The following is a 27,289-nucleotide window of genomic DNA, read 5'->3' on the forward strand; positions in this document are numbered from 1 at the left end:
GGAACATCATGAATATTTTCAAAATCTAGCGTGGGTTTCCTCCGGGTACTCCAGTTTCTTCCCACAATCCAAAGATGTGCAGGTCAGGTGAATTGGTCATGCTAAAGTGTTAGATGTGTTAGTCAGGGGAATGGGTCTGGGTGGGTTACTCTTCAGAGGGTCAGTGTGGACCTATTGGGCCAAATGGCCTGTTTCCATACTGTAGAGAATCTAATCTAATATTTCAGAAATATATGTTAAAAACATGAGTAAATATTTCTATAAATTAAAAACACAGATTTGCAAAATGGGCAGTGGCAAATTGTTAAACAGTAAAATTCTGGATCAGTTGACTAATGACAGGGCATGTTTCATTTTATTATTGTAATTAACTGAGCAATTAAATTAATTATTTGATTGGTACTGATGCTGATGCTCATGCTTAAATGTGTAACAATTAATTCTTCTCTACCATTTCTCATCTGGCATATTCACAACAACCAAGAGCATGAAAGCACATTGAACCCTCCTTTGCACAAAGAGATAGTTATTTATTTTAAATACTACCACCTTTTCAATGAATATCATGCACAGAATTCCTAAAATAAAAACACTTTGAGTTAATTTAATTATAGGCACACAGCAAAGCAATATAACATATTTCAGCATGCTAGCTCGCACTTTGAATAAGATAATTGTGCATTACAGGTCAGGAAATAAAGAAACAATAACATAGCAAAACTTTTTCCATCTTGTCTAAAAATCATTATTTCAGGATAAAACTGCACACATCTCGCTATAAGATATCATCATATATTATTTCATCCTCAGCCACACAGGAGATTACAACAATGCAGTGCAGTAAGAGGAGTTTGTGCAGGAGGGGAATGTATTCAGTCTTGCTCAAGAAGATTGGACTGTGGCTGTTGATCCTCTTCTTTCGTATGTTCCTTGGAGAATACTTGCTTCATCTTTCCACCATGCACTGTCTACTTTGTTATAGCAAAACAGAATTACAAATAGACTGATATTGTTTTCTATAATCATGATTTTGCAAAAACATGCAGCGGAATAGTCCATTTGTTTCCAGTTTGAGGAATACCGCAATAGCTCACTTGTGACTGAATTGTCAACACAAGGAGAACTGTTTTGATGATATAGCTAAGTCATACAAAAGTGGCAAATGGAAGGAGAAATCACAGACACACTATGACAGGAGCAAAATAATGCAACTAGATTTCTAAAAAGTTGGGGTTTTTGGACATCATTTAATGAACAGTACATCCAGAAATATTTCAGGAGAAGGGAAAGTGCAGCCTTAATTCCCCGTGGTACTGTCACAAGTTCGCACAATCAAAAAATTGACAATGAGAAACATGACCATTGCTGAAAGATGACTTGAAGTTGAAGCTTTTGACCTGCACTCATCAGAACCAAGACATGGGAAACAGACTTGAACCAAGAGATAGTATTTTATACTTGAGGTTGAAACTTTATTGCTGGAACAGCACAGCAGGTCAGGCAGCATCCAGGGAACAGGAGATTCGACGTTTCGGGCACAGGCCCTTCTTCAGGAATGAGCAGAGAGTGTTCAGCAGGAGAAGATAAAAGGTAGGGAGGAGGGACTTGGAGGAGGGGAGTTGGAAATGTGATAGGTGGAAAGAGGTCAAGGTGAGGGTGATAGGTCGGAGTAGGGTGGAGGCGGAGAGGTCAAGAAGAAGACTGCAGGTCAGGAAGGCGGTGCCGGGCTGGAAGGATCCGGCTGAGACAAGGTGGGGGGAGGGGGGATGAAGAAACTGGTGAAGTCCAAGTTCATCCCCTGCGGTTGGAGGGTTCCCAGTCGGAAGATAAGACGCTCCTCCTCCGACCGTCGGGTTGTTGTGGTTTGGCGGTGGATGAGTCCAATGACCTGCATATCCTCGGTGGAGTGGGAGGGGGAGTTGAAATGCTGTGCCACAGGTTGGTTGGGTTGGTTCGTCCGGGTGGCCCAGAGGTGCTCCCTGAATCGCTCCGCAAGTAGGCGGCCTGTCTCCCCAATATAGAGGAGGCCACACCGGCTGCAGCGGATGCAGTAGATATTTTATAGTATTTTATACAGCATGCGAAAGAATGTTGATGAGTTGGGCCATCATTGGCATTGAGATGCAGCAATGTTATGTTGGCAAAAGGGCTGTGAATGTACATTACAGTATGTTCAACAAAGTTGTCATGGAGACAGCCAAATTCCCATTCCAACAGCCTGGCCAATCAGAATCTACCTGCCTGATCTGAGGATTAAGATTGACAGTTAACTGTTCTTGCTGCATCTCCTAGTCAATGATGGCCCAATCAATAAACAACCTCTTCTAATGCTGTATAAAATGATGTCTCCTTTCTCATGTGTGTGTCTTGCTACTTGGTCCAAATGAGTGAAACTAAGAAGCTTCAATGCCCAACTTTTGTTTCCTTTTATAAATGTTTACGCTATGTACTACCAAACATTTAAAATGAGAAATAAATGTACTGCAGTAAAATTATAAATTATCTGCAGGCCTATCATTGAGGCAGTAAGTGCAAAAAGACTCCACAGCCCAAACCTGCTTCATCCTAATGACTCAGCTGGGCGAAAACAAAACAATATATTTTAACTAAATAAGATATTTGGCTCGTAAATTGCATGAAAAAATAGGGTCCAGACGATAGAAAAAAAATTCCTTCCATTTTAATAAAAGATCAGACAAAGTTACTTATGAGTACTTATTTAAAATGTCCTCACTCGACTGAAATGCTGATTACTTATTGCTAATGAGAACTGAGCTCCTTGTTGAATGTATAATACATAGCAGGTATTCTGCAAATCATCATTAGCTTTCGCAGCAGTATACTTCCCCCCACCCCCCCCCCACACCCCCAGTTGTGCTCTCTCAGGTAAACGAGCTACCCCAGGAAGCTGAATATAGTGACTGGCCCCATGTAATTCAAACTGACTTTGAAACGAGGCACTTGAAAGTCATGATGCAACGTGAAATTGATATGTCTACAGTTTCGGAATTGCTTGGAATGTTTCTGCTTTTCTACTTGGACAGTTCTGATACAAATAAAATGCTAAATGTGAATCACTTCCAGAGCTATCAATTACCATCCTGTCTAATGTTTCAGGCGACCTCACATGTCTTCATTTACATATTATTCAGGTTATTATCAATCATAGGATATAACAGACTATGCCCAATCAAAGAATGATAAGGCAAAGACTCACAGCACATCATTTAAACAAAAACTGGTCACAAGTTACCTACATATTTAAACATAGTTGTGATGACAATATGCTTGAGGAGTATTGCCTCAAGCCAAAAGGAGTTCTGAACATAAATTCGAAACTAGTCAAACTTACAGGCCATTGTTTTTTGACAGGTATCACATTTGATATAAATCACGACACAAACAAAAAGGATGACATACTTTGAAAATTGGACAATTCAACCAACAGGAAAGTTATAACAAAGACAACGACAGCGATCAAAAAGGGCAGGGAAAATTTTAAAAAAGAGAAGGGCCTTGTGCTCAGTTGGTAAGAGAGCTGACATGTGATTGAGAATAAAATCAAGAATGTAGTATTCAATCCCCATCCCAGCTGTAGTGGACCTTTGCCCGAAACATCGATCTTCCTACTCCTCGGATGCTGCCTGACCTGCTGTGCTTTTCCAGCACCACACACTTGACCCCACTTCCTGTCCCTGTCTTATTGGAAAAGTACAGATAAACTGTTGAATAATTGAGGGTGCTACTTGAGAAAATGATGTTCAGTACAGATTGGGAAGATCATTCAGCCCATCGCTGCTCATCCATCTAGAAAAATTGCTTGCAAGACTCCAGGGATTTTCCTACTGAAACCCAAAATTGAAAATCTATTCCATAGACAAGATCTGACTGCCTTTCTGCCTTTAACAAGATAATTGGTCCATAAATGTAACAGTAGCCCTCTCCAGAATACTAGACTGATGAATTATCAAATAGGTTTGTGCTAATGATTGTGCTGGATTAATTGTGCTACAGTACTTTAGGACGTAACTGATTAAATCAGTTACATTTGCACAAATAGCAGATCCTTACAGAGCATTGGAACTAGCAGGTCAGTTTCACACAACAGTTAATAAAACATATGCGGGCATATGCAGGTTTTATAATTAGATGCATTGAGTTAAAAAAGGCAAGATATGACGCCAAACTATCTGATGAAAACTGTTTCAGCTCCAGCAGTAATATGAGGCACCAATTTCAAAAAAGATACCAAATGTTGGAGATGTGCCAAAATCCACAGTTACATTGATACACAGGAGGTGGTGGAGCTGGTCTCTGAAGTGCAAAGGAAGCTGAGAGGTATTTAAAATCATGAAGGCTTCAGCTAAAGTAAGAGAAATTACTTCCACTAACTCACCATTCTGCTAATCTCCCCTCCCCTAATCGCCTTCTCTTTATCTGTAGCTCCCCGTAGCCACCCCATCAAGTTCTGAAGGGTCAATAACCGAAACGTTGACTTCTCCAACTCCTGATGCTGTCTGACTCGTCGTATTCTTCCAGTCTCCTGTTTGTCTACATTGGTAACTCCCAGGGTGTTGATTGCATGGTTCTATAAATTCAACAAATCTTTCCTGACAGGATGTGAAAGGAACCTAAGAAGAACCTTATGAAAAAACAGTAGAGGGAGGAGGAAGAAGAGAGGAAGGAAATATGTAAAGGAAGAAAACATAACACAAATGGTTATTTCTGGGGGGGAGGGGGGGGGAGGAAAGTGAAAAAAATACACCACCTCAATGTCAAAAGCCAAACAATTTGCACTGGGGCCAAGGAACTTGACTGTCAGTTATGAGCAATATCATCACTGGAACATATTGGAAACATTCTGGCCACTGCTTTGTCTTCTAAAGCCCGATTCCAGTAATATGTTTCTGAAATACTACAGCTTAAAGTTTGTGAGAAGATTTGTAGCTCGGGTGCTCGTTGTTGTGGTTCTGTTCGCCGAGCTGGGAATTTGTGTTACAGATATTTCGTCCCCTGTCTAGGTGACATCCTCAGTGCTTGGGAGCCTCCTGTGAAGAGCTTCTGTGATCTTTCCTCTGCCATTTGTAGTGCTTTGAATCTGCCGCTTCCGGTTGTCAGTTCCAGCTGTCCGTTGCAGTAGTCGGTATATTGGGTCCACACTACAGCTTACTCTGCCAGAGTGTGTCAGTGAAGCAACCCTATTGCATCTGGGTGAAGGATGTTCCAGCTGCATCACAATGAGTGTGAAATGAATTTTTTTTTGGTACTCAAACAGGGGGCTGTCTGCTGCACTGTATCAATGGATGTAAAATTTGGACTGGAATACCAAACCAGAAGTTCATTGATAGCTGGAATCTCTGCAAGCCTATCAGTTTACATTATACTAATATTCCTCCAATGAATTAATATTATTCATGAAGTGGCTACCATTGGTTGCTGAAACATTTCCTGTTCTCTAGGATATTGTTTAAAAGAGAGCAATTTTCTACTGAGGTACATTCATGCCAACAATGCATCCTGCTGGTAGGTCAACTGCAGTGAATAACTTCTGCCTAAGGAAGTGTTGCAAGAGGTGAATCTCTCTGCACTGATTTAATTTGGACTTGTTCCCAACAGAGCCTGTTAATGCCAAATCTACCCAATCAATTTAATTCTATTATTCCAGAGGCATTGCTGCTCTGATATTTAGTAGAAGGCACACATGCCTTTGGCAATATTCAGTTCAATTACTAAACCCACAGCATCAGGGTAAGCCAAAAAATGGTAACAATCCTCCTTCCTCCTGAACAGACATTCCGACACTTAACAGGCATATTTTTACAAGCAATGGAAACAACCTTTTCCTATTGCTGTTAGCACATGATGCATTCTTGACCTAAAGTAAACAGGACACTCAATCACTTTCAGCCAATATGAAAGAAATAGAATCAGCAAAAATAAGCAAGACATCACAGCAAATTAAATAAGACAGAACTATCATCTACAATACTGTGCATAGATGAAAATCTACATGCATCTGCTCATGTGTAAGCAGACATACGTGTACCATTAAGACTGCACATTTTTTTGATGTTTAAAATAGTGGACTGAAATGGGGAAGAACTGTTTTAAATCCAATGTTTTAAAGGATTGCTGCATGGTTGTAAAGCAAGTAACTTAATACTTCTGGCAAACATTGTGCAACTGCTGTAAATTATATGTTGTAAACAAATTGGAGCCTCGGGGCTTCTGTGAATAGAAGCAGCTTGGTGTCAACTAGAAGTCGGCTGGTCTATGGACTAGTGGCCAGTTTTATTCGCAAAAGCTTTTTGCCTGACAACAGTCTTGTGACTGATTTTCATGCAACTGAACTGGCTGAGAAAAAGATAAACATATTTTGATCTCCACCAGCCCAGGAGCTGATTCTTTGCTCTCTGCCATCAAAACCTATTTTATATCTGAAGATAAACATGTCATCTTTTCTTCACTATTTGTTATAATCTATGACATTTAACTGATAAGTCAGTGACCTTTTATAAATGAACCAGCCACCTTGTGAATCTTGAAAACAAGTAGAAGCACCTGGCAAAAGACTATTGGAAAACAATGTTTTGACAAGTATCAGAATCACAAGGGTCACCTTAGCAAGCCGACAAGGAACAATTGAACTATAACCTATTTTTCCGTGTGTGTATGTGAGTGAGTGAGTGAGTGAGTGAGTGAGTGAGTGAGAGAATGTTTTATACCCATTTTCCTGTCACTAGAGACTAATTGCTTGTAATAAATAGTCATTCTTGTTTAGTATAGGTGCTTTGAGCATGCTAAGTGTCAATGAAGTCCCGACTGGACATTTCAGGAAAGGAGGCTGATGACTAACCACAAACATACGTGAGGAACAGAGATGGACCGCACAATTCAAAAAAGCAGCAGTAGATTAACTGTGCAATTGGGGAAGAAGCAGACAATTGTATATTTGAGGGAAGGAACAGATGGACTACAACTGAGGGAATAAGCAAGAAATGGAGTGTGCTCCTGATGAAGTGTGGAACATAATCGGAATAAATTTGGCTTAGTTCCAAAAATTTTTAAGATGGTGAATCATAGGATACCAGAAATCTAGGTGTTGACAGACATGCTGTTCAATTCCAATTACAGCCAGAGCCATGGAGATACAATTGACTGGATGTCAATGCACCATGTATTAAGTTATGAATGACTGCAGATAAAATTTTGGGTTTTTTTTTGCTCTGGCTTCCATCTGTCCCTGAATGCTAAGGGACAAGCAGTCAACAAGCCAACAGTGGTTGAAGAGGCTAATCCTGAACTACAAGTACCACACATGAAGGTACAGTGTCATTGTGGATTTCCATTTGCCATGTTGGCTCCTGTTTCTGGATCAGTGGTGCTAGAAGAGCACAGCAGTTCAGGCAGCATCCAAGGAGCAGTAAAATCGACGTTTCGGGCAAAAGCCCTTCATCAGGAATAAAGGCAGAGAGCCTGAAGGGTGGAGAGATAAGCTACAGGAGGGTGGGGGTGGGGAGAAAGTAGCATAGAGTACAATAGGTGAGTGGGGGAGGGGAAGAAGGTGATAGGTCAGGGAGGAGGGTGGAATGGATAGGTGGAAAAGAAGATAGGCAGGGGTAGGACAAGTCATGGGGACAGTGCTGAGCAGGAAGCTTGGAACTAGGGTGAGGTGGGGGAAGGGGAAATGAGGAAACTGTTGAAGTCCACATTGATGCCCTGGGGTTGAAGTGTTCCGAGGCGGAAGGTGAAGCGTTCTTCCTCCAGGCATCTGGTGGTGAGGGAGCGACGGTGAAGGAGGCCCAGGACCTCCGTGTCCTCGGCAGAGTGGGAGGGGGAGTTGAAATGTTGGGCCACAGGGCGGTGTGGTTGATTGGTGCGGGTGTCCTGGAGATGTTCCCTAAAGCGCTGTGCTAGGAGGCATCCAGTATCCCCAATGTAGAGGAGACCGCATCCGGAGCAACGGATACAATAAATGATATTGGTGGATGTGCAGGTAAAACTTTGATGGATGTGGAAGGCTCCTTTAGGGCCTTGGATGGAGGTGAGGGAGGAGGTTTGGGCGCAGGTTTTGCAATTCCTGCGGTGGCGGGGGAAGGTGCCAGGATGGGACGGTGGGTTGTAGGGGGACGTGGACCTGACCAGGTAGTCACGGAGGGAACGGTCTTTGCGGAAGGCGGAAAGGGGTGGGGAGGGAAATATATCCCTGGTGGTGGGGTCTTTTTGGAGGTGGCGGAAATGTCGGCGGATGATTTGGTTTATGCGAAGGTTGGTAGGGTGGAAGGTGAGCAACGGGGCGCTCTGTCCTTGTTATGGTTGGAGGGGTGGGGTCTGAGGGTGGAGTTGCGGGATGTGGATGAGATGCGCTGGAGGGCATCTTTAACCACGTGGGAAGGGAAATTGTGGTCTCTAAAGAAGGAGGCCATCTGGTGTATTCTGTGGTGGAACTGGTCCTCCTGAGAGCAGATACGGCGTAGGCGGAGGAATTGGGAATACGGGATGGCATTTTTGCAAGAGGAGATTGGACGCCTCCTAGCAGAGTGCTTTAGGGAACATCTCTTGGACACCCACACCAATCAACCACACCGCCCTGTGGCCCAACATTTCAACTCCCCCTCCTGGAGGAAGAATGCCTCATCTTCCGCCTCAGAACACTTCAACCCCAGGGCATCAATGTGGACTTCAACAGTTTCCTCATTTCCCCTTCCCCCACCTCACCCTAGTTCCAAACTTCCAGCTCAGCACTGTCCTCATGACTTGTCCTACCTGCCTATCCTCTTTTCCACCTATCCACTCCACCCTCCTCCCTGACCTATCACCTTCATCCCCTCCCCCACTCACCTATTGTACTCTATGCTACTTTCTCCCCACCCCCACCCTCCTCAAGCTTATCTCTCTACCCTTCAGGCTCTCTGGCTTTATTCCTGATGAAGGGCTTTTGCCTGAAACATCGATTTTACTGCTCCTCGGATGCTGTCTGAACTGCTGTGCTCTTCCAGCACCACTAATCCAGAATCTGGTTTCCAGCATCTGCGGTCATTGTTTTTACCATGTTGGCACCTGTGCCAAGTAACTACAGTCACAGCACATTGCTTGCTAGTGTTCTTGAAGTGGAGCTTTTGGCATGTTTTATGGTTATCTGGCTTCAGAAAACTTCCCATTCAGAAAATCCTTGCTGTGATCATCTTCCAGACTGCAGGCATGCCAGAGTCTCTTTGCATAAGTACAAACTCATTTGGGAGATCTAGCTTTGACAGGACTGCCACATTTACAGTAGTGTCACCGCCAGGATGTACCATAGAGAGCACAGATGAAAACAGTTGAGCCTTCCTTGATCAATGTAGGTCAACCATGTTTCATGGGTATATAGCAAATTGCTGACAACACAGATCTTCCTCATCTTGGCCCAAGACTCAACCTAATGTGATTCTGTCCATGGTTTGAGAATCAACTAAAGGTGGCAATTCCTTTCCCTGTGCATGTAGCAAGTCCTGCATCAAAGGACAGAACATTCATCACTATTAACCAAGGAAACTTCTTCCTCACTTCCAAGGGTCCATTATTTGGCGTGACCAAGAGTGGAAATACAACAGTTTCTCACAAGGCCACAATTTTCTTGATGCTTACATTCAGAAAGAACAGAGAAAAGCACAATGTCGAGGATAGAGCACAAGATGCATTTGTCTTTACGTTCAGCCTGGATAGATTACAGAATTTGCCATCTGAACTAATGTGCCGGGAGACTCCTACAAATGTGTAGGAAAGCAAAGGTAAGAAACACGAAGAAGATGACACCAAACCGAGTGATAGCTAGGACCCAGCCTAGTTTTATGGTATTCTTCAATCTGAAACTGCTGGAACTGACATAATCAAACTGTATAGTGATAAGTCTGTTTTCCTACAGAGTGGATGGAACCGAGTCACTTTGATATCCAATTTTCTGAGTGATGAGTGCAACTTGTTCCCTGCACCTATGTCGTTGATCTACAGAGAAGATCATGTCCATAAATAATTTGTTTAAGATGTCAATCTAATCTTTAAATTATATGAAATTTTGATTACATCAAACTTCAGACAATTGTGGCAACAGCAGAGATCAGGCAGGCGAGTGTAAATGCACTCCCCAATGGGTGCATTGACATCACTCGGCAACATATTAAGAACTTGTCTTCTGACTTGGAGCAACTCACTGGGGTGGACAGCCACTGGGAGCTCTAAGAATTTGACCAGCTCTGACCTGGCAGGAACAGACACAGCAGCATTCAAGCAGTTTTATTTGGTGCAAAAAAAAGTGACATTTTGGACAAAATATGACAAAGTTTTAATGACCAATCATTTTTTACCCCATCCCAGGTCTCATCTGATGTTCCCCCTGGTCACTCAGAAACTTAAGCTTTTTTCAGTCATTTATTATCAAACATAGATAGGGGCTATTGCAATGGCATACAATTCAGGCTAGGATTTATTTCAATTCCCATCCACTGATTGAGCAGAAAACCAATGATATTAAGCCTCATGGCAGACTGGAGACAGAAGAGCAAACCAAGCATAATCATCCCCATCGCCCCAATTCACATCTCCAATCGGAAAATCCAGCTTGTGACATTACTTGGAAATATATAAAAGATGATTTCCAAAAATTACACAAAAGCTGAGAGGACATGAATGTCAGGAAACACTAAATAGGCTGAAACCCATTTTCATCCGGAGGGAGTAACCTAATGCAGATCACAAAAATTACAAAGGAGCAGATCTTTTCACTTGGGAAGAGTCTAAAACTGCTATTCTACATATATGTGACTAACCAATAATTCCAATTGGGAAACAGACAGTAGCTCGCAAGTGCGTACGGAATAGTATAGATGAACAGCATCAAAACATTTAAGTCAAAAATTACATTAGCGAAAAAAAAAGATATTTTGTTAGGGTTTAATGAATTAAGGTTGATGATCCTGTTAGTTGTACCCCAAGGTGAGGACATCCCATGTGCCCTGGAGGGAGAGTCATAAATGCAGAAAAATATATCAGTGAGCCAGTTAATGAATCTGTGGTGTGGTTGAACCAGGAGGTGCATGCTTATAACGATTAACTTCATAAATATATGCAAAAATGATCTTGTCCTCTCAAAGTTAAGATTCATCTTTGACCAACTGGCTTCCTGGAACAGAACAGCAGACTCACGTAGAGCATAAACTCCGTCATAGGCCAGCTGGACTGAACGGCTTGTCCATGTGCTGTATATTCCATTCAATTCTTAACTTCTGTGTTTGGATATGGTCAATCCACAGTGGCAACCAGACAGGGAGAGTCCATTCCATACTGTTTATTAAAGATTAATGAAAATATAGAAGATACATAGAAGTGTACAGCACAGAAGGAGACTATTATTTGGTGTCAGCTTTTGCTGTTGGACCTATTGGACTAAAATCAGGTGTTACGTGATTTTTGAGGTTTTGCTCAAGCAATCCAAACTAATCCTTTGCCTTTTGTCCCCCCTTAGATACATTGCCTGCCTGTGCCCCAAATTTTTATCCAATTGGCTACAGAACAGACTTTAATCAACACCTTATTTCAAGAAGCGCCAGTAAAGAATACAATATTATCAAACAACCTGCAAATACATTGCTCACCATGTCAATATACACATCTGAGTCAGTTTATCCATATGTCATTAATTTGAAAGTTGATCATTTTGCAGATTTCTGTGTTAAAATGTCAATGTGATTTTATACATGTTAATAAATTCTTACTTCAACTACCATGTTAATCTAGGGTCTGATTTTTTCAAATATCGCCAGTTCCTATGCAGAATGTGACTGCTCATAAAGTACTTTGAGGGTTTTACAGAAAAATCTCAGGATACTTTTATGTGCATAGCTACAATAAAATGTTAAGTGGTCAGACATAAGCGATGACTAAATTAGTTCTACCATTCACTTCAAAACCTTCAAGTTTGTCACTTATTTTTGATGCAAGAGTGTTATTCTGCATAATCTGCCAGCCAACAAAATAGTATTCTTACAAATCAGTCCTTTCAAACACTTGTGTTCACTTGGTTTTAACTGGTCAGTAATTACAAAGAAAAATAGGCAGTCTCATTTTTCTTTTGCCAAAAAGAGAAACCAACAATTGCATCCAAACCTGGAGTCCCAACAAAAAGTTTCAAACTAGCTTTAGAAACTTCACCTAATTTTTAATTCACAATTCTACCCATTTCAGTTTTTGTCTTCATTTGTATAACTGATCAATCTCAACCAAGTCTAACTTTTTAGCCCAACCAAGTTTTTTGGTGTGCACTTGCAAATTGAAAAAAAGACAGATAAGGACTATGAAACTCATGTGTAAACAACACCTTACCAGCAATGACATTCAAATGACCAACACCACCAAATGACATCATTCAGTCACATTACTGCAGTGTCTCAGTACTGTCAAGCATGCAATCAGAGCACAAGAAGAAGAATAAATGGTTTTTCCATAGCCTCATTTTAAGCAGATAAAAATTACTATTCCATTCATCCAATGCAACTACACATGGATGTATTAATTCAGCTGCTGAAGCAGATGCACTGAGGTGTAACATCAATCCGTCCAGTGTACAATGAGAAAATATCACATCAACTGAAAAAATATTAGCTGTCAGGACACAAATGTTGAGAACCCTTCTTTCTATTTCTAACACTGTCACCTTTCAATCCCATAATAAAGAGCCTGCCAACTACCCATTGGGCATTTTAGGGTGTTTTCAGCAAGAAAACAAGAAGAAAAGGTTTACATTCACTGACCCTTTAGAAAGCAGCATTCCCTTAAAACAAGTGCAATGGAGTGCTGTCATCGATTGACTTCCATTGTAACCCAAACTATTACATATTGCATAATTGTCTCATGCACATATATCGCAGTTTTTAAATAATGATGCTACCAATTATGTATTCTTAATATTAATATTGAAGAGAAATGCATATTCTATTATCACTTTCACATTTATAAATAAACCTTTGTGTTCCCATTTGTTTTTTTTCGACAATTGTAAGTAGTTTTTTCACAAAGGTGAAATATTATTGTTGAAGGTTCAAAGAAAATTGGAAGCCTTGAAGCAAAGAAACATTATTTTAAGCTTGAAATCGCTGGTTTATTATACTGAGACCAGTACACTTGGCAGAAATCTCTGGCAATGAGAGTGCAGATGGCTCAATAGAGCAGTGAATGCATCGCAATGCAAGTGGCATATGGTTACTGTACTCTGCTCCCACACAACGGAAGTTTCTCGAGCAGGCTTGTTGCTAACCATTTCCAACAAACGGTAAATATGTGTTCGTTTTATGATATGTTGATGGGACAGTACTCATGCTACAATCTCATAGTTCTTCAGTCTTCAGGTTCATCTTCCTTTTGTTACAGTCAAAGGGCAAACAGGCAAGCTGTTAAGCTACAGGAACTCACTTTTTACTCAGGTGCCAATGCCACTGAAGGAGTCAGGACCATCATGCAATACACCAATGTTAATCATTTGTTTCTCATATTAGAAACCAAATAAAAATGGAGAAGGGAGGACAGACACACAAGACAAAATCCTTGGCTCTAAAAGCATACCTGAATTGCACTTAAGATCACTTTCAAATTACAGCAAAAGATGTCTCTCTTATTATTTGAGATAACCTTTTGCTAACCTTGGGTGACAATCCAGAAAGGGAGTTCAACACATGATTTTAGAGATTAAAAACTTGCAATACTTATATAGGATTGTAAACATCAAGGTCCATAGAATTAACTAAGGTACACCACGTCTCAGTGGAGCGGCACTGGGTTTGATGAACATGGGAAGATTTGCTCAAGTGATGAGTGAAGTTTGCCCCTCTGCTCACATTGCTTTCAGTGCCAGAATACATGAGATGGCTGTACAGTATTCTAGCCTGAACAAGGCAGGATATGGCATTGGTAGTTTCTTGCAGACAGTGGATACGAAAACATGTGAGCTTGTGACAAGAAACAATGAAAACACGCACAGCAGTCAGATTGCTGATGCAGGCTCCACTTCCAACTGTGCGAAGAAAAAAACATGGCAGCAAGATCTAAAGATAGGCTCGTGTATCTCTGCAGACCTTCTGCAATAATTTAGATAGTTTAATGAGGGCGTGCAGGGACCTGAACAAGGGAAGGAGAATTGGATAAAACAGACCCCTCAAAACAAGGTTAGAGTCGACTTACCTTCAGCATTAGTAGGTAGTAGGAAGCACAGAAGCACCACCAGTGGCCTGATTTTATGCATCATCTGACAGCTTGGCACCAGCAGCCGTTGGCAGCCTCGTTCTCACTGTCTTACAAGCTGCTGCAAGTAAGTGCAGTCTGAAACTAGAAATGCTGTGTGCTCAGAATCTGCAAAAACACAATGTCAAAAAATAAAATCAGTAATCAAAACTCCAGAAAATTTTGTCAAATTTTCAAATCATTTACCATCAAAATGTGGTTGTCAAATTAAGCAGAGGACAACAACAGTCCTGCCCAAACAGAACAGATCAAAAGAGACATTGTACCATGTAAAGCACCATTCCATTGGAGGAGGGTTTGTCGTTTCCAAACAGACATCATGTGAAATGAAGCCAAAACTAAACAAAAAAAACGCTGATCAGCTCTTTGAATTCCACTTTCTTAGCCAGTGTCCATATTCCATTGTCAATGCAATCCTCCAGACCAAATTGATCGAGAATGCAGGTGCCCAGCACAAGAGAGATTGGCATGGGCACTCTTCACCTTCCTTTACCATCGTACTGGGACAGTAAATGCCAAGTGTAGTCTGATCCTGTCGCTCTCAATCTGCATCCTAAACAACATTCCACAACAGCCAGATGCTTTGTAACATTCCCAGATCTGTTGCAATGTAGGTAACAGAGAAAAGCGCATACAAAAGGGAGGAGACTTTTGAGTGAAGTCTGCAATCAGCACTGATGGGGGTCCTGAATCGATGCCAGCACCCCCCACACAGTAAGCAGAGTGCTGCTTCTGTTATTGATGGATCAAAATCATGCTTTAAAATTAATGTTAAATGCATTATACAACGACACGTCATCTCCAATATAGAGATACATTTGTCACGTACAAAAGTCAAGATGTTGTTGCAAAGGCTCAACGGCTTGACGGCACTTTACTTGAATAACAGGACAAAAATACAAGACGAAAATCATAGTTGACATTGCACCAGCATCAGCGGCAGTACATCACAGCAAATGTGCCAGCCTCCTGTCACTGACCTATCACCCCGAAGAGAGAACGATAATGAAATGTTTTCAAATAAATCATTTTACATAATTACCTGTGAACAGTTCACACTGATAGCAACTTTTAAGTGACAAATGTAGAAGGATTTTTTTAAATCCAAATTTTAAAACTGAAACTTGCAATCAGCTTCTTGATTCTCTTTTGGGCAAACTGTAAGGATCATATTGCAGAAGCAAAGAGTAAGGGGCAACACAGAAAATAACTGAGAAGGAAAATTAACATAATTACAAAATGCAATAGATAACCCTACAAAGACTTGAGTTAGGTATTATTTAGTTGAATGGGATGATAGATAATTTAGTGTAAGAGAAAGAGAATGGATGGAAAAAGAGGAGAAAAGCATGTCCAAACTTACGAAAGCAAAGTTGAGAAAAAGAGCAATTTAGAGAAAAAGACTGAACAATTTAAAACTCGTAGCTTGAATTTCTACTTCTCAGCATGATTACCAACATTGCTGCAATCCAGTCTCAAACAACATCTTCACATCCTTTTCAAACAATATCCTTGTTCTTGTAAATTACTGAAACAATGCAGCTAAATTCATACCTAACCAACTTGCCATCCTCTGTGTGATAAGGTCATCCTCATTTGCGACTTAGGGACTTGCAAGCTTCACATTTTCATAAATTTAGAAGATCTCTGCAAAAGTTGACAACTACCCCAATTTCAACTGGGGCTAGATTTTGATGAGTGAGTTTTGATGTTTGGTTAAAACTTGCCTACTTTGGAGGAAAAAGCAAAGCCCAGGAGACTGCAACTCCTATTTGGGCGGCACAGTGGCACAGTGGTTAGCACTGCTGCCTCGCAGCGCCAGAGACCCGGGTTCAATTCCCGCCTCAGGCGACTGACTGTGTGGAGTTTGCACGTTCTCCCCGTGTCTGCGTGGGTTTCCTCCGGGTGCTCCGGTTTCCTCCCACAGTCCAAAGATGTGCAGGTCAGGTGAATTGGCCATGCTAAAATACCCGTAGTGTTAGGTAAGGGGTAAATGTAGGGGTATGGGTGGGTTACGCTTCGGCGGGTCGGTGTGGACTTGTTGGGCCGAAGGGCCTGTTTCCACACTGTAAAGTAATCTAATCTATTAGATAACCCAGTCAGGATACAGACCTCTCTCAGAGGGACCACCGGTTTCCTGGATTTGAAAGTTTCAATCCAGAGTACTGTCAGCTTGGGAGAAAAGCAAATGTATGTAGGGTAAGAATCTACCACTTTGATCTTATTTGATAAATATTCAAATTATAATTTTTCTTTCAAGCATTTCAGTTTCAAGTACTGCAGTTGGATGAATCACAATCAAAGCCCTGCAGGTTACCAGTAACCAGGAACCAAATTGGTCTAACCACATGAATACCATGACTATAAAAGAGGCTCAGAATGCTGCAGGAAGTAACTCACCTCCTGACTTCCCAAAGTCTGTCCATCATCTACAAGGATTAGTCAGGAGTGTGATGGAATACTCCTCGCTTTCCTGGATTAGTGCAGCTCCAATTACATTCAAGCAACTTGATGTCATCCAGGACAAAGCAACCTGCTTGAACAACATCCACTCCCTCCACCACAAACATTCAGGAGCAGTCACATGGACCTCAAACAAGATGGCCTATTACAACTCAACAAAGATCTTTCAACAGCACCTTCCAAACTCACAATCACTTCCATCTGGAAAGAAAAGGGCAACAAATACAGGAGAACACTACTATCTGCACCTTTCCTCCAGGTCTGTCACCAATCTGAATGGGAAATATTTGACCATTCCTTCATGAAAATCCTGGAATTGCCTCCCTAATGGTAGTGTGTCTATCGACAGTACATGAACTGAAATGATTCAAGCAGACAGCTCGTTACCATCATCACTCAGGATGAGCAATAAATGTTGACCCAGCCCACAAGATCTATATCTCTAGTTATTCGCAAGACAGATTCATGTCCTCTGTTTGGAACCTACGTTTCCAAAACGAGAATTGCTGTGATCAGGACTTGATTTCTATCCTGTTTAATGGGAATTAATTTGTTTCTTGCGAGAGAGTCAAACAAAAGCATCAAAAGAAGCTGAAAAAGGAGGATACAGGAGTGGAAATGAGGTACAGCAGTGGAAAGGGGAGAGACCTGAGTGAGCACAAACACACAGGGGAAAGCATGGGAATATAAATGGGAAGTCCAAAAACCAGAAGACAGGCAGTATGAAACCCAGGAATGGGAGTAGTGAACCAGGGAAAAAAAATTATTTGAGACGGTCTTCAATTAAGACATAATGTTGCATCTGCTTTTCAACTACTTGCTTCCAGCTTGTTCATCTGGTGTAATTAAGATCACTTCTTCACATCAGTTTGATCAGATACGTGAAACGTATAATCGTTTAAGGCTAGCTCAGTTGGCTGGTTTGCAGTGTCAAGTGATCCCCACAGCATGAGTCCAATTCCCACACTGGCTGATATAACCATGAAGGACCCCCCTGCTGAACCTCTCCCCTAGTCTGAGGTGAGATAACCCTCAGATGAAACCACCACGAGTCTTCTCTCTCCCTCTTTCTAATGAGGCAGCAGCCTATGGTTTGGTAGGACTTTGGCAACTTTACCGTTTTATAACCATTTACTACTCATTTATATTCAAAATCGAGAGTTAAAATTGTTCATATTGGTTGCTAAGCTTGGTCTTAATTTTCCCTCAGGAAATACTAGAACTGAAGAGACTTAGCATTCAGTGGAAGCTCTTGTCACCATTGACTGTGGATTAGGGCCATTGGCCTTTGAAGAAAAGTTTCACCTTAGTTGTCAAGCTTCGTTCAGGAACGATTTAACAATTTGAATTAGGCTCCACAGATGATTACTTGCAAGATCGGTGGCCTGTTTCTCATAGTTGACCCCAGTTTATTCTAACACTTGAGCTGTGTTGCACACAGGTTAGAACAGCATGACGTTCACTGAGGCTGCAAGTGTTCCAAAATGCTAGCAGGAATGTCATGTGGCGATGTAGCATTACTTTCACTGCTGACTGTGAAGTATCGTAGTTTATTGACAAAATGTCAGGTTCTTATGGTTTACAATAAGTTAACGCATGATTACAAGAAGATTCCAATATCTACAGAAACAGCCAGGATGTATTTGAAAACATTACATTAAACATTACACTAGCTAAAACAGAAATGTGCAATTTATTTGGTTTTCAATACACTGCAAGGCTAGAGAAAAGTCAGATACTGACTCTTCATTTCATGGTTATGTCACGGTGAAGGAGACAGTGATGTGCACTGTGCTTTCTATGTTGATAGCATCACAAACATCACTGGGAGATTTCTAACCTTCACCATTTCAGATTAAATGGCCATAAAAGTTCTAAAATAACCTGTTCACTTGTTCATCATCAAGGAATTATTGTGTTGTTAATCTGCAATAAATAGGAGTAGCCTTGTCCTACAATCAATGAATCTAGTATGCCCAAAATATTGATCCAAAAATAGTTGTACAACATTAAATACCTGTTTCTAATTCACCTTGGAATTTAAGCTTAAAATATCACAACTTAATCTGCCTTGTCAGTTGTATACTTTGTATTATCATTTACACAGTATCTAACTTCAATTGCATGGTTTCAACTTACTCCATTTAATACATCACTTAGAAGTGCAATTATAAAGGGAACCTTTGCCCATCATGAAATACTTCTTGTTTCTATTTGTATTGGAAAAAAAAATCTATTTCCTTCTTTTCCATGTTAAGAACTTATTCAGTTTCACATTCACCACCACACATTCATCTTTTTTTTCTATTCCCTCACTGCCTCCAAATTTCAAATTTCCAAAAGAACATCTGTTATCATATTTCTAACAGTTATCAAAATCACAAAAACTTGTTGTACAAACAGTTTTGCAGATTGTTCCTCCACTGCCTCAGCAAATCATAGCCCTCATTCCAACATGACAACACTAAAGAAAATTGCAGAGAAGCCACAAAGTAAAACTCTTGAATCCCACTCCAAACTACGAAGAGCATTACAATCCATCTCTCAATGCTGATTAGATCTTTATTCCACAGGCTATCAAAAGCCTAAAAATAAAAAACAAATTCAGCTTTGTACAGAAGATACTGATAGAGATTAAACAAACAGCCCACAGCTGGCTTAATCAAGCTACCTTGAGAGCTCTAGACTAAGCAGACAACAAATTCCAAAGCACTTGCTAATGTATTCTACCAATGCCATATTAAAGCATTACATTAGAGATTAAGAAATTATTTTGAACAAAACCAATATTTATACCAAATAATGGGAGAGATCACTGGGGAATTCATTGAGCTGCATCCTACATTTGCAAAACAGTTGGACACATTAAGATCAGGGCAGTTGGTGCTCAACAATGAAACTATTCTTTATTTAGGCACAAAGGTCTTATACACAACTACAGGCAGAGCAATGCTCCCTCTGTCCCAAACCCAACTGCAGCAATGTGACACCTTGTTCCATTTTCGAGGTTCTCAGAGTCACATCAATGTGACCTACCAAATTAGAGAACAGCTCATAGTGTGAACCCAAGTCCAAGAGAAAAGATGGAATGTGATTACTCAATAGTCATATCTCATAAAAACCTTACAAATTATAGACAGCAAAGACTTTCATTATCACTGAAGCCCAGGGCCAAAATGTAGGAACAGAACTATTTAACTGCACAATCCTGTTCCCCTCAGCACTACTGACATTTATTAATTTTGATACCTTCTGAAAAGATTAAGAGAAATATTTCATGCAAATGATGCAATTATATGTGGCACAAAAGCTATCACTTCAAAGATTTGTGGGGAATCATGGAATAGAAAGCAAGGTGCCAGAAAAATAAGAGAAACAAAATGTCAAAAATTGATTTGGTAAACCTTTACTGTAAAGCAGATTCTTCTCAGAAGGACTATAAAGCTGACTTAGCTGATGGTTATTTACAGTGATTTTCAGTCCATTTCCCCATCCATCACAGAATTGAATTTGAAAAGCTCGAGAAAATCAGACATAGTTCTGAGTAATTATTGAAGAGTAGAGGACAACTATAGTCCAGTACAATTTCTTAAAAGCAATACAAAAATAGCAACTTATCACTGTACCAATAGACTCTAGATTGTTCCAACAAAAGTGGACTTATTTTTTAATCAGAACACCTCACTTCTATTTAGAAACTCTCTTCTTATTATAACATCATTCCTGCAGTACAATGTGCCTGTAAGGGCTTGAGGCTGCCTGTTTGTCACTTCTCATTCTTGTTGAAAACCTCATCAATTTAACAGAGACATTAAAGAACAAACACAATCTAACAGCATAAGGCACATTAGTGCAGTCAAGATTTCTCTAAACCTTGTTCTCTTTTTTTCCCCTGTATTCAATCTCATAAATACAAACCAAGTCAAAGAAATATAACTTTCACATCAATATTGGACAGACCACTTCACATAATAAAGTGCGGTGATCCCAGAGTGTAACATTTATTGGGTCTCTCCAAATCTAGGCTGAAAAGATGGAAGTCAAGCTGAAGAATAGTAAACACCTATTTACTTCTACTGAGTGAATGATGGTACACTGTGTGGAAAATCAATACATTCCTTTTTCTACATTTTGAAATAAATCACTAGAACTTGCAGAAATGTTCAGCTTTTTGATGACATATTGTTGCTTTCACGTAAATCAGTACAGGAATAAGGGGCTATAAGGAAGCCGTTCAGCCCATTGAGCCTGCCCCACTATTCAAACAGAATCATGATTAATCATCAACTTCAATGCCTTTTTTTGCTCACTACCTCCACAGCCCAGAACATCCTTGGTATGTAGAAATCTGACAATCTCTACGTTAAACATACTTTCTGAAATACACATTCTCTCATCAACTTTCTCTTCCATCTTACCTCTTAAAACTATCTTCTCCTTTGAAGGTAGTGATATATCATTAGAATACGACTCAAAAAACATTATCACGGAGGCAAACAATACGCCTTGCTGGAAAGTGGTGACTTCCTGGTCACAAGATGGCACAGGCCAGTTCCAGAGAAGAAAGACCATCTTATCTGCCTCAGTCAACAGCCTTCGCTCAGAGAATTTAATTGTCTATTACCCGATTTCTATTCTGTTGCCTTTCCTGTGGTAATGCTAAATTTATTGTACTTGCTGAATGTGTAAAATAACTTGCTATGATCGGTCGAAGAGCACTAATCTCGCTGAATCTCTCCTATACTAGTTATTACCTTCTCGGTCCCTGTGAGGTCACACCTGGGTTAATTTGTGTTAAGGGTGAAGAGCCTGCTCTCATTTGCAATTGCAACAGTGGGCCTTAAAACGGCTCCTTCTTCCTGGTAATGCTTGGCACCACTAATTCAGTACTGAGCTTGTCTCTTGCCAAAATAGGATATTTATATTTCAAGGTCTAGATTAGAGTGGTGCTGGAAAAGCACAGCAGGTCAGGCAGCATCCAAGGAGCAGGAAAATCGAAGTTTCGGGCAAAAGCCCTTCATCAGGAAACGTCGATTTTGCCCAAAACGTCGATTTTCCTGCTCCTCGGATGCTACCTGACTTGCCGTGCTTTTCCAACACCACTCTAATCTAGACTCTGATTTCCAGCATCTGCAGTACTCACTTTTGCCTAGTTATATTTCAAGGTGACATAATGTGAGTGACACACTTGGGTCCAATGGATAAGTCAGGCAGTGTGATGCAAGTTCAGCTCACAAGCTCTCACAGTAGGCAGCCACTAATGTAAATCAGAAATGGCACCAGTACCACTAATGGTCCCTGGGCTCTTGACTCAACATCTTACTCCATAACAATACCACCCCAATAAAAAGTATCTGCTGTTTTATATCCCTAAGTCACAGAGCATCTCAGATTACATGGTTCGAGGGTTTTCATTTCCATATTGTTCCAGGAATTTTATTTGATCCATTGAGGATTATTGCTGTCAACAAATTTCTGAAATTTGACTTCTGCCAGTTTGAATCCATATCCCCTGATCAAACCTGTGACATTTTGTTTTTTTTATTCATTCGTGGGACTGGCTAGGCAGCAATTATTGCCCATCCCTAATTGCCCTGAAGGCAGTTGAGTCAGCCACATTGCTGTGGGTCTGAAGTCATGTGCCAGACCAGGTAAGGATGGCAGTTTCCTTCTATGAAGGATGTTAGCAAACCAGATGGGTTTTTCTGATAATTGACAATGGATTCACAGTCATCAGTAGACTCTTAATTCCAGATTTTTTTTAAAAACTGAATTCACCTGCTGTAGCAGGATTCAAACCCTGGTCCCCAGAACCTTTTCTGGGTCTCTGGGTTAATAGTCCAGCAATAATATGGCCTTCAGCTCCCCATTGATGCAATATTCCAGTTGTATTGCATCTCTTAAGGTATTCTTTCAGACATACGCTCTTCTGTATTAAAAAATATAACTCCAAGTTTCTTCCACTGTCTCTCAACACTCAGACCATTTAATTAACCCCTCAATTTTCCACACACTCCATCTCAGTTGAAACAGTTCAGCAAAACTGGAAAACGTTTCACTGTCACAGAAGACCTTCACTTTCTTGCCTCGACAGCTATATTTTGCATGTAGTTGGGAACTATTTGTAACACGTTTATTATTGACTCATTCCTGAATGCGAGCCCATCCTTCAATTAATACCCCCACCCTTGCTATTTTAAGCCAATTAATCTGATAGGGAACTTAGTGGTCACTACTTAAAGATAAGAGACATTCCATTTAAGGGAGAGATGAAGATAAATGTTTCTCTCAAGAGACTCAACTATTTTTCAAATGCTGCTTCTACCACCTTTTGAGGAAGAAAATCTTGAAATATTTTTAAGACAGAGGTGACAGATTCTTAATAAGCAAAAGTAAAAGGTTATCAAGGATGGTGGGGTTGGGGGCGGGGGGGGGGAGGGGAGTGAGTGGTTGGCAGGAATATGGAGTACTCAAATCAGCGATGACCTTGATCTTATTGAATAGTGAAGCATGCTCGAGAGTCCCAGTGGACTACTCCTGCTCGTAATTTGTATCTTTTATGTAATCAGTTCATAAATTGTACAAAATAGCAACTCTTGAGATTTTCCTTCCTTCACTGATAGCTATAATATGGAATCACCTCACTGGAAACAAAGGCCTGGCAAGCCTAGTCATGTACAGATCATCAAATGTCCAGAATATGTTCACAAAATAATTCAAAAGGCGAATGGAATTTTTTTTTCTTACCAGGAAGAGTATAAATGCTATGCTTCAGTGTACAAGTCTGGTTAAACTACACCTGGAGGACAGTGAGAATTCAAGGTACCATACCTTGTGGAACATGTACTAGTTCTCCAACATAAAAGATATACCAGAACGATATTTGAAATCCAAGCATTAAATCACAATCTCAAGACTGAGGAGCATGGTCGTTTATGGGATGACATTAGGAACCATGTCCTCGCACAAAGGATGGTAACGATATGGAGCTGTCTTCCACAAACAGCAATGAATGCAAGATCTACGATTAATTTTGAAACCAAGACTGATGGATGAGGTAAAGACAAGTATCTGGAATTAGTTAACACATCAGCCATCATGTTACTGAATGGTCTAATAGACTTGAGAGGTTAAATAGCCTCCTTCTGTTTCTATGGTGTAACAAAATGCAAATGAAATAATTTGGTGTTTCCAAATAAACTCCATGAATTTCAGAATGAAAGTCAATCACTGTGGACCATTTGGCTATTGTAGTCATCGAGATGTACAGCATGGAACAGACCCTTTGGTCCAACCCGTCCATGGCAACCAGATATCCCAACCCAATCTAGTCCCACCTGCCAGCACCCAACCCATATCCCTCCAAACCCTTCCTGTTCATATACTCATTCAAATGCCTCATAAATGTTGCAATTGTACCAGCCTCCACCACTTCCTCTGGCAGGTCATTCCCTACACATACCACCCTCTGTGTGAAAAAGTTGCCCGCAGGTCTCTTTTATATCTTTCCCCTTGTGCATAATCAGAAAGAAGTTTTTAACCGTTTTGACAATGCCCATCAAAACATAAGGCAGAATCATCCCGTCCTGAAAAGGCAGTGATGCAAGGTGACAAAAAGCGATGTTTATCAGCACTGTTGGAATTGAAGAGCTACATAGCACTTAGCTGCCACCACAGAAATCAAGTTCTGGATAGGAAGGTCCAAGTTTGACTTGACTGCCAATTAATGACTACTTATTGTCACATCCATTCTGAGCTACAATTCCGACAGCTTCAGACTGGAAGATAAAGAGTCGGCCTATCAGCCTCATGAAACTGCCAGTTTCTTTGGGGGGTTTGGGAGGGGAATGAAAGAAGACATGGAGACAAAATCTGCCACAGTGTTGCCGAGTTCTGGAGATGCCTGTCTCTGATTGGTCAGCAGATTCAGGTGAGCAGGACAACCTTCTCCAGGGCCTCAAGTCCTGGCAGAAGGCCCATTGTCAACCAATTAGCCACCTCATTGCAAGAATATACAGCTGGCTTTCGAGTTACCTTCCTGGAAAATCCTCAGAATTAGTTGAAAAACAAGAAGATCCCAGCCACAGCCAATGAGGTCCCATTAACGTTTACATTTCTGAGATTTTCAAGCTTTACTAAGAACAATGCATTTGTAAAGTAAATCTAGATGGAGGGAGAAGAGAATATTCTGCTGTATTAATGAATGTAACAATGAACAACTTTTGTTTTCATCATACAGTAGCAGTCTCTTAGTGGACTATCAGAAGGTTTTAGCAGAAAGTGAGGACCGCAGATGCTGGAGATCAGAGTCAAAACATGTGGTGCTGGAAAAGCACAGCCGGTCAGGCAGCATCCGAGGAGCAGGAGAGTCAATGTTTTGAGCATAAACTCTTCATTGGGAATGTCCTGACGAACAGCTTATGCTCTAAAGTTTTGTCAGGATTACAGGGAATTTTAAAAAGGATCAGCTAAACAACTGGAAGAATAGTTAATGTAAAGATTTGAAAATCACCTTTTTACCTCTGGCACTCAAACATTCACACTGAGTCATCCAAGTCAACACACGGGACAACTGAATGATAAACTGGCCTTATCTCAGGTTTCTTTACAGTGCAGATTATTTCAATTCTGGTTCTGGTCAAACAGAACCCCTTTTCTGTTGCTCAATCCTGTCCTGCTCAGGACTTTAACAGGCTTGTTTGAAAGAGTGTTCTGACCATTTGTAGATACATGCATGGATTCAGCACACTTGACATTTAGAGAGAAAGAGAGGATAGATTATGACCTGAGTTTCTGCAATGCTGACAACAGTCCCTGACTTGATCAAAATGCAGCCAGAGGTTTGATTCGGAAGTCCTGCCGCAAGCCTGCCATTTTTGCTGGGTTGAATTGGAGGTATGTACATTTCTGGTTCAAACAGCCAAATGTACTTGTTGAGGTGCTGCTATCTTCAGTCAGATCAATTTTGAAAAGTGAGATTTCCAAAACACAACTTCTGAACTTCAGTCTCAATGTGCCCTCAAAGCTGTGCAGTCACCTGACTGCTCAGAGGCTCAACGAAAAGAAAATTAGGAGAACACTGTACAGAGGTATCAGAAGTTCTGAAGTCCACTGGATAGGGCCAGGGACATGTTTCAGAGATGTTCAGTGTCATTTAGGAGGGGTCAAGTATCCTTTGGTTTGTTCAAAATGGACATAAATATGTGTAAAAAGCAGATAATCTCATTGGAGTTGTCAAGCTCCAGAAAATATTAAGTATTTGACAAGCTCTCACATTTACACATCCTCTATTTATATTTTTCAAAGTAGAACTATATGCAGTCTTTTAAAATAATCAATGGCTTCTATTTCACTATTTAGTGATACTATCTTAGACCCATCATTAAAAGATATGTACTGCTTTATGACAGTGAATTATCAAAGTAAATCATGGTCACACATCACATTTCAGTTCACAGTTTGCACGAAAGCTCCAAGTGCTTATAAAGTATTTGAAGTGGGACTAAAATGTTTTGTTTAAAGAAGAATTGACCAGTTAAAGGAATTTTTTTTAATGCATAGTGATGTTTTTAAATAGCAAATTTATCAATGGGAAATTAAGAACTATGCCTTATTTCATTTGTGCATGGACCCTTGCTATACCTGCACATTACGGATGAGAGATGTGGTATGACAAGGCGAGAGAAATGGTAATGTTAGGTGTACTGTGTTAGCATGGCTTGGCATTTAGAAGTCAGGGACATTAATGGGCCATTGTGGATCATAGAGATTATGAAGGACCTCAGGGGGACGTAGAGTGGCATATGTTGGCATGAAGGTGTCAGAAGACATGAGGCATGTGGGGTGTGCATGAGGTAGCAGGGGTTGTCGTGAATAGGGCATGGGGAGTGAGAGCATAGTGAAGGCTTTTTTTGTATAACTGTAATTTTTTTTAAAAAACACAGCTGCAACAAAATTCCAGAGCAGTAAGACAGACTTTTCTCACAGGCCACCTCTGCAACTGGAGTGGTAACCAATACAAAACTAGTGTGGGCCCAACGGCTGAATGTCAAAAGCATGAAAAAACAAATGTACAAGTACCTATGAGCACAAAAACATGTGAAATTTTTCATCTTCAAGCCCATTGCTCCAACACCCCCTTTAGAGTTGTGTCCCCCATTTTATATTGCCTTTCAATGTTCGTCCTACCGAAGTAAATTACCTCATACTTAATCTGCCCAATTCACTAACTTGTCAAAGTTCTTTAGGAGTTCCATACGGTCCTCCACAACGATTGCCATTCTTATAAATTTCATGTCATCTGCAAATTTTGAAATTACCCTTGCACATCAAAACCCAAATCATTAATATATATGAAGAAAAGTAGTTCCCAATACCAACACCCAGCCCACTACAAACCTTCCTTTGCCTGAAAAATACCTGCTGATTATTAAACTCTTATTCCTATCACTCAAGAATTTTGTATCCACATTGCTCCTGTCCCTTTAATAGCATGACGCTCCTCACAAATCTGTTGCTTGGCAATGTATCAAATGCCTTCAGGAAAGCCACGATGACT

General features: G+C 40.6%; 1 protein-coding gene across 25 annotated transcripts in view; it reads right to left on the reverse strand.

Annotated features, from left to right (window-relative positions):
- LOC122562121 (receptor-type tyrosine-protein phosphatase delta) overlaps window positions 1-27,289 on the reverse strand; it is a 2,484,958-nt gene that overhangs the window by 454,346 nt on the left and 2,003,323 nt on the right. For 24 of the 25 annotated variants that reach the window (XM_087996666.1, XM_087996678.1, XM_087996656.1 and 21 more), the window contains one exon: window positions 14,209-14,376. In XM_087996666.1, coding sequence (XP_087852792.1) covers window positions 14,209-14,272 — 64 coding nt within the window. In that variant the 5' untranslated portion in view covers window positions 14,273-14,376. Of the gene's footprint in view, window positions 1-14,208; window positions 14,377-14,534; window positions 14,641-27,289 lie in introns of those variants that run through there. The other variant, XM_087996673.1, reaches the window with a different exon arrangement.

Source organism: Chiloscyllium plagiosum, unplaced genomic scaffold (genome assembly GCF_037043375.1).
Source record: "Chiloscyllium plagiosum isolate Xiang-an unplaced genomic scaffold, Cpla_swu_hap1 HiC_scaffold_2, whole genome shotgun sequence".
In the NCBI taxonomy this organism is placed as follows: domain Eukaryota; kingdom Metazoa; phylum Chordata; class Chondrichthyes; order Orectolobiformes; family Hemiscylliidae; genus Chiloscyllium; species Chiloscyllium plagiosum.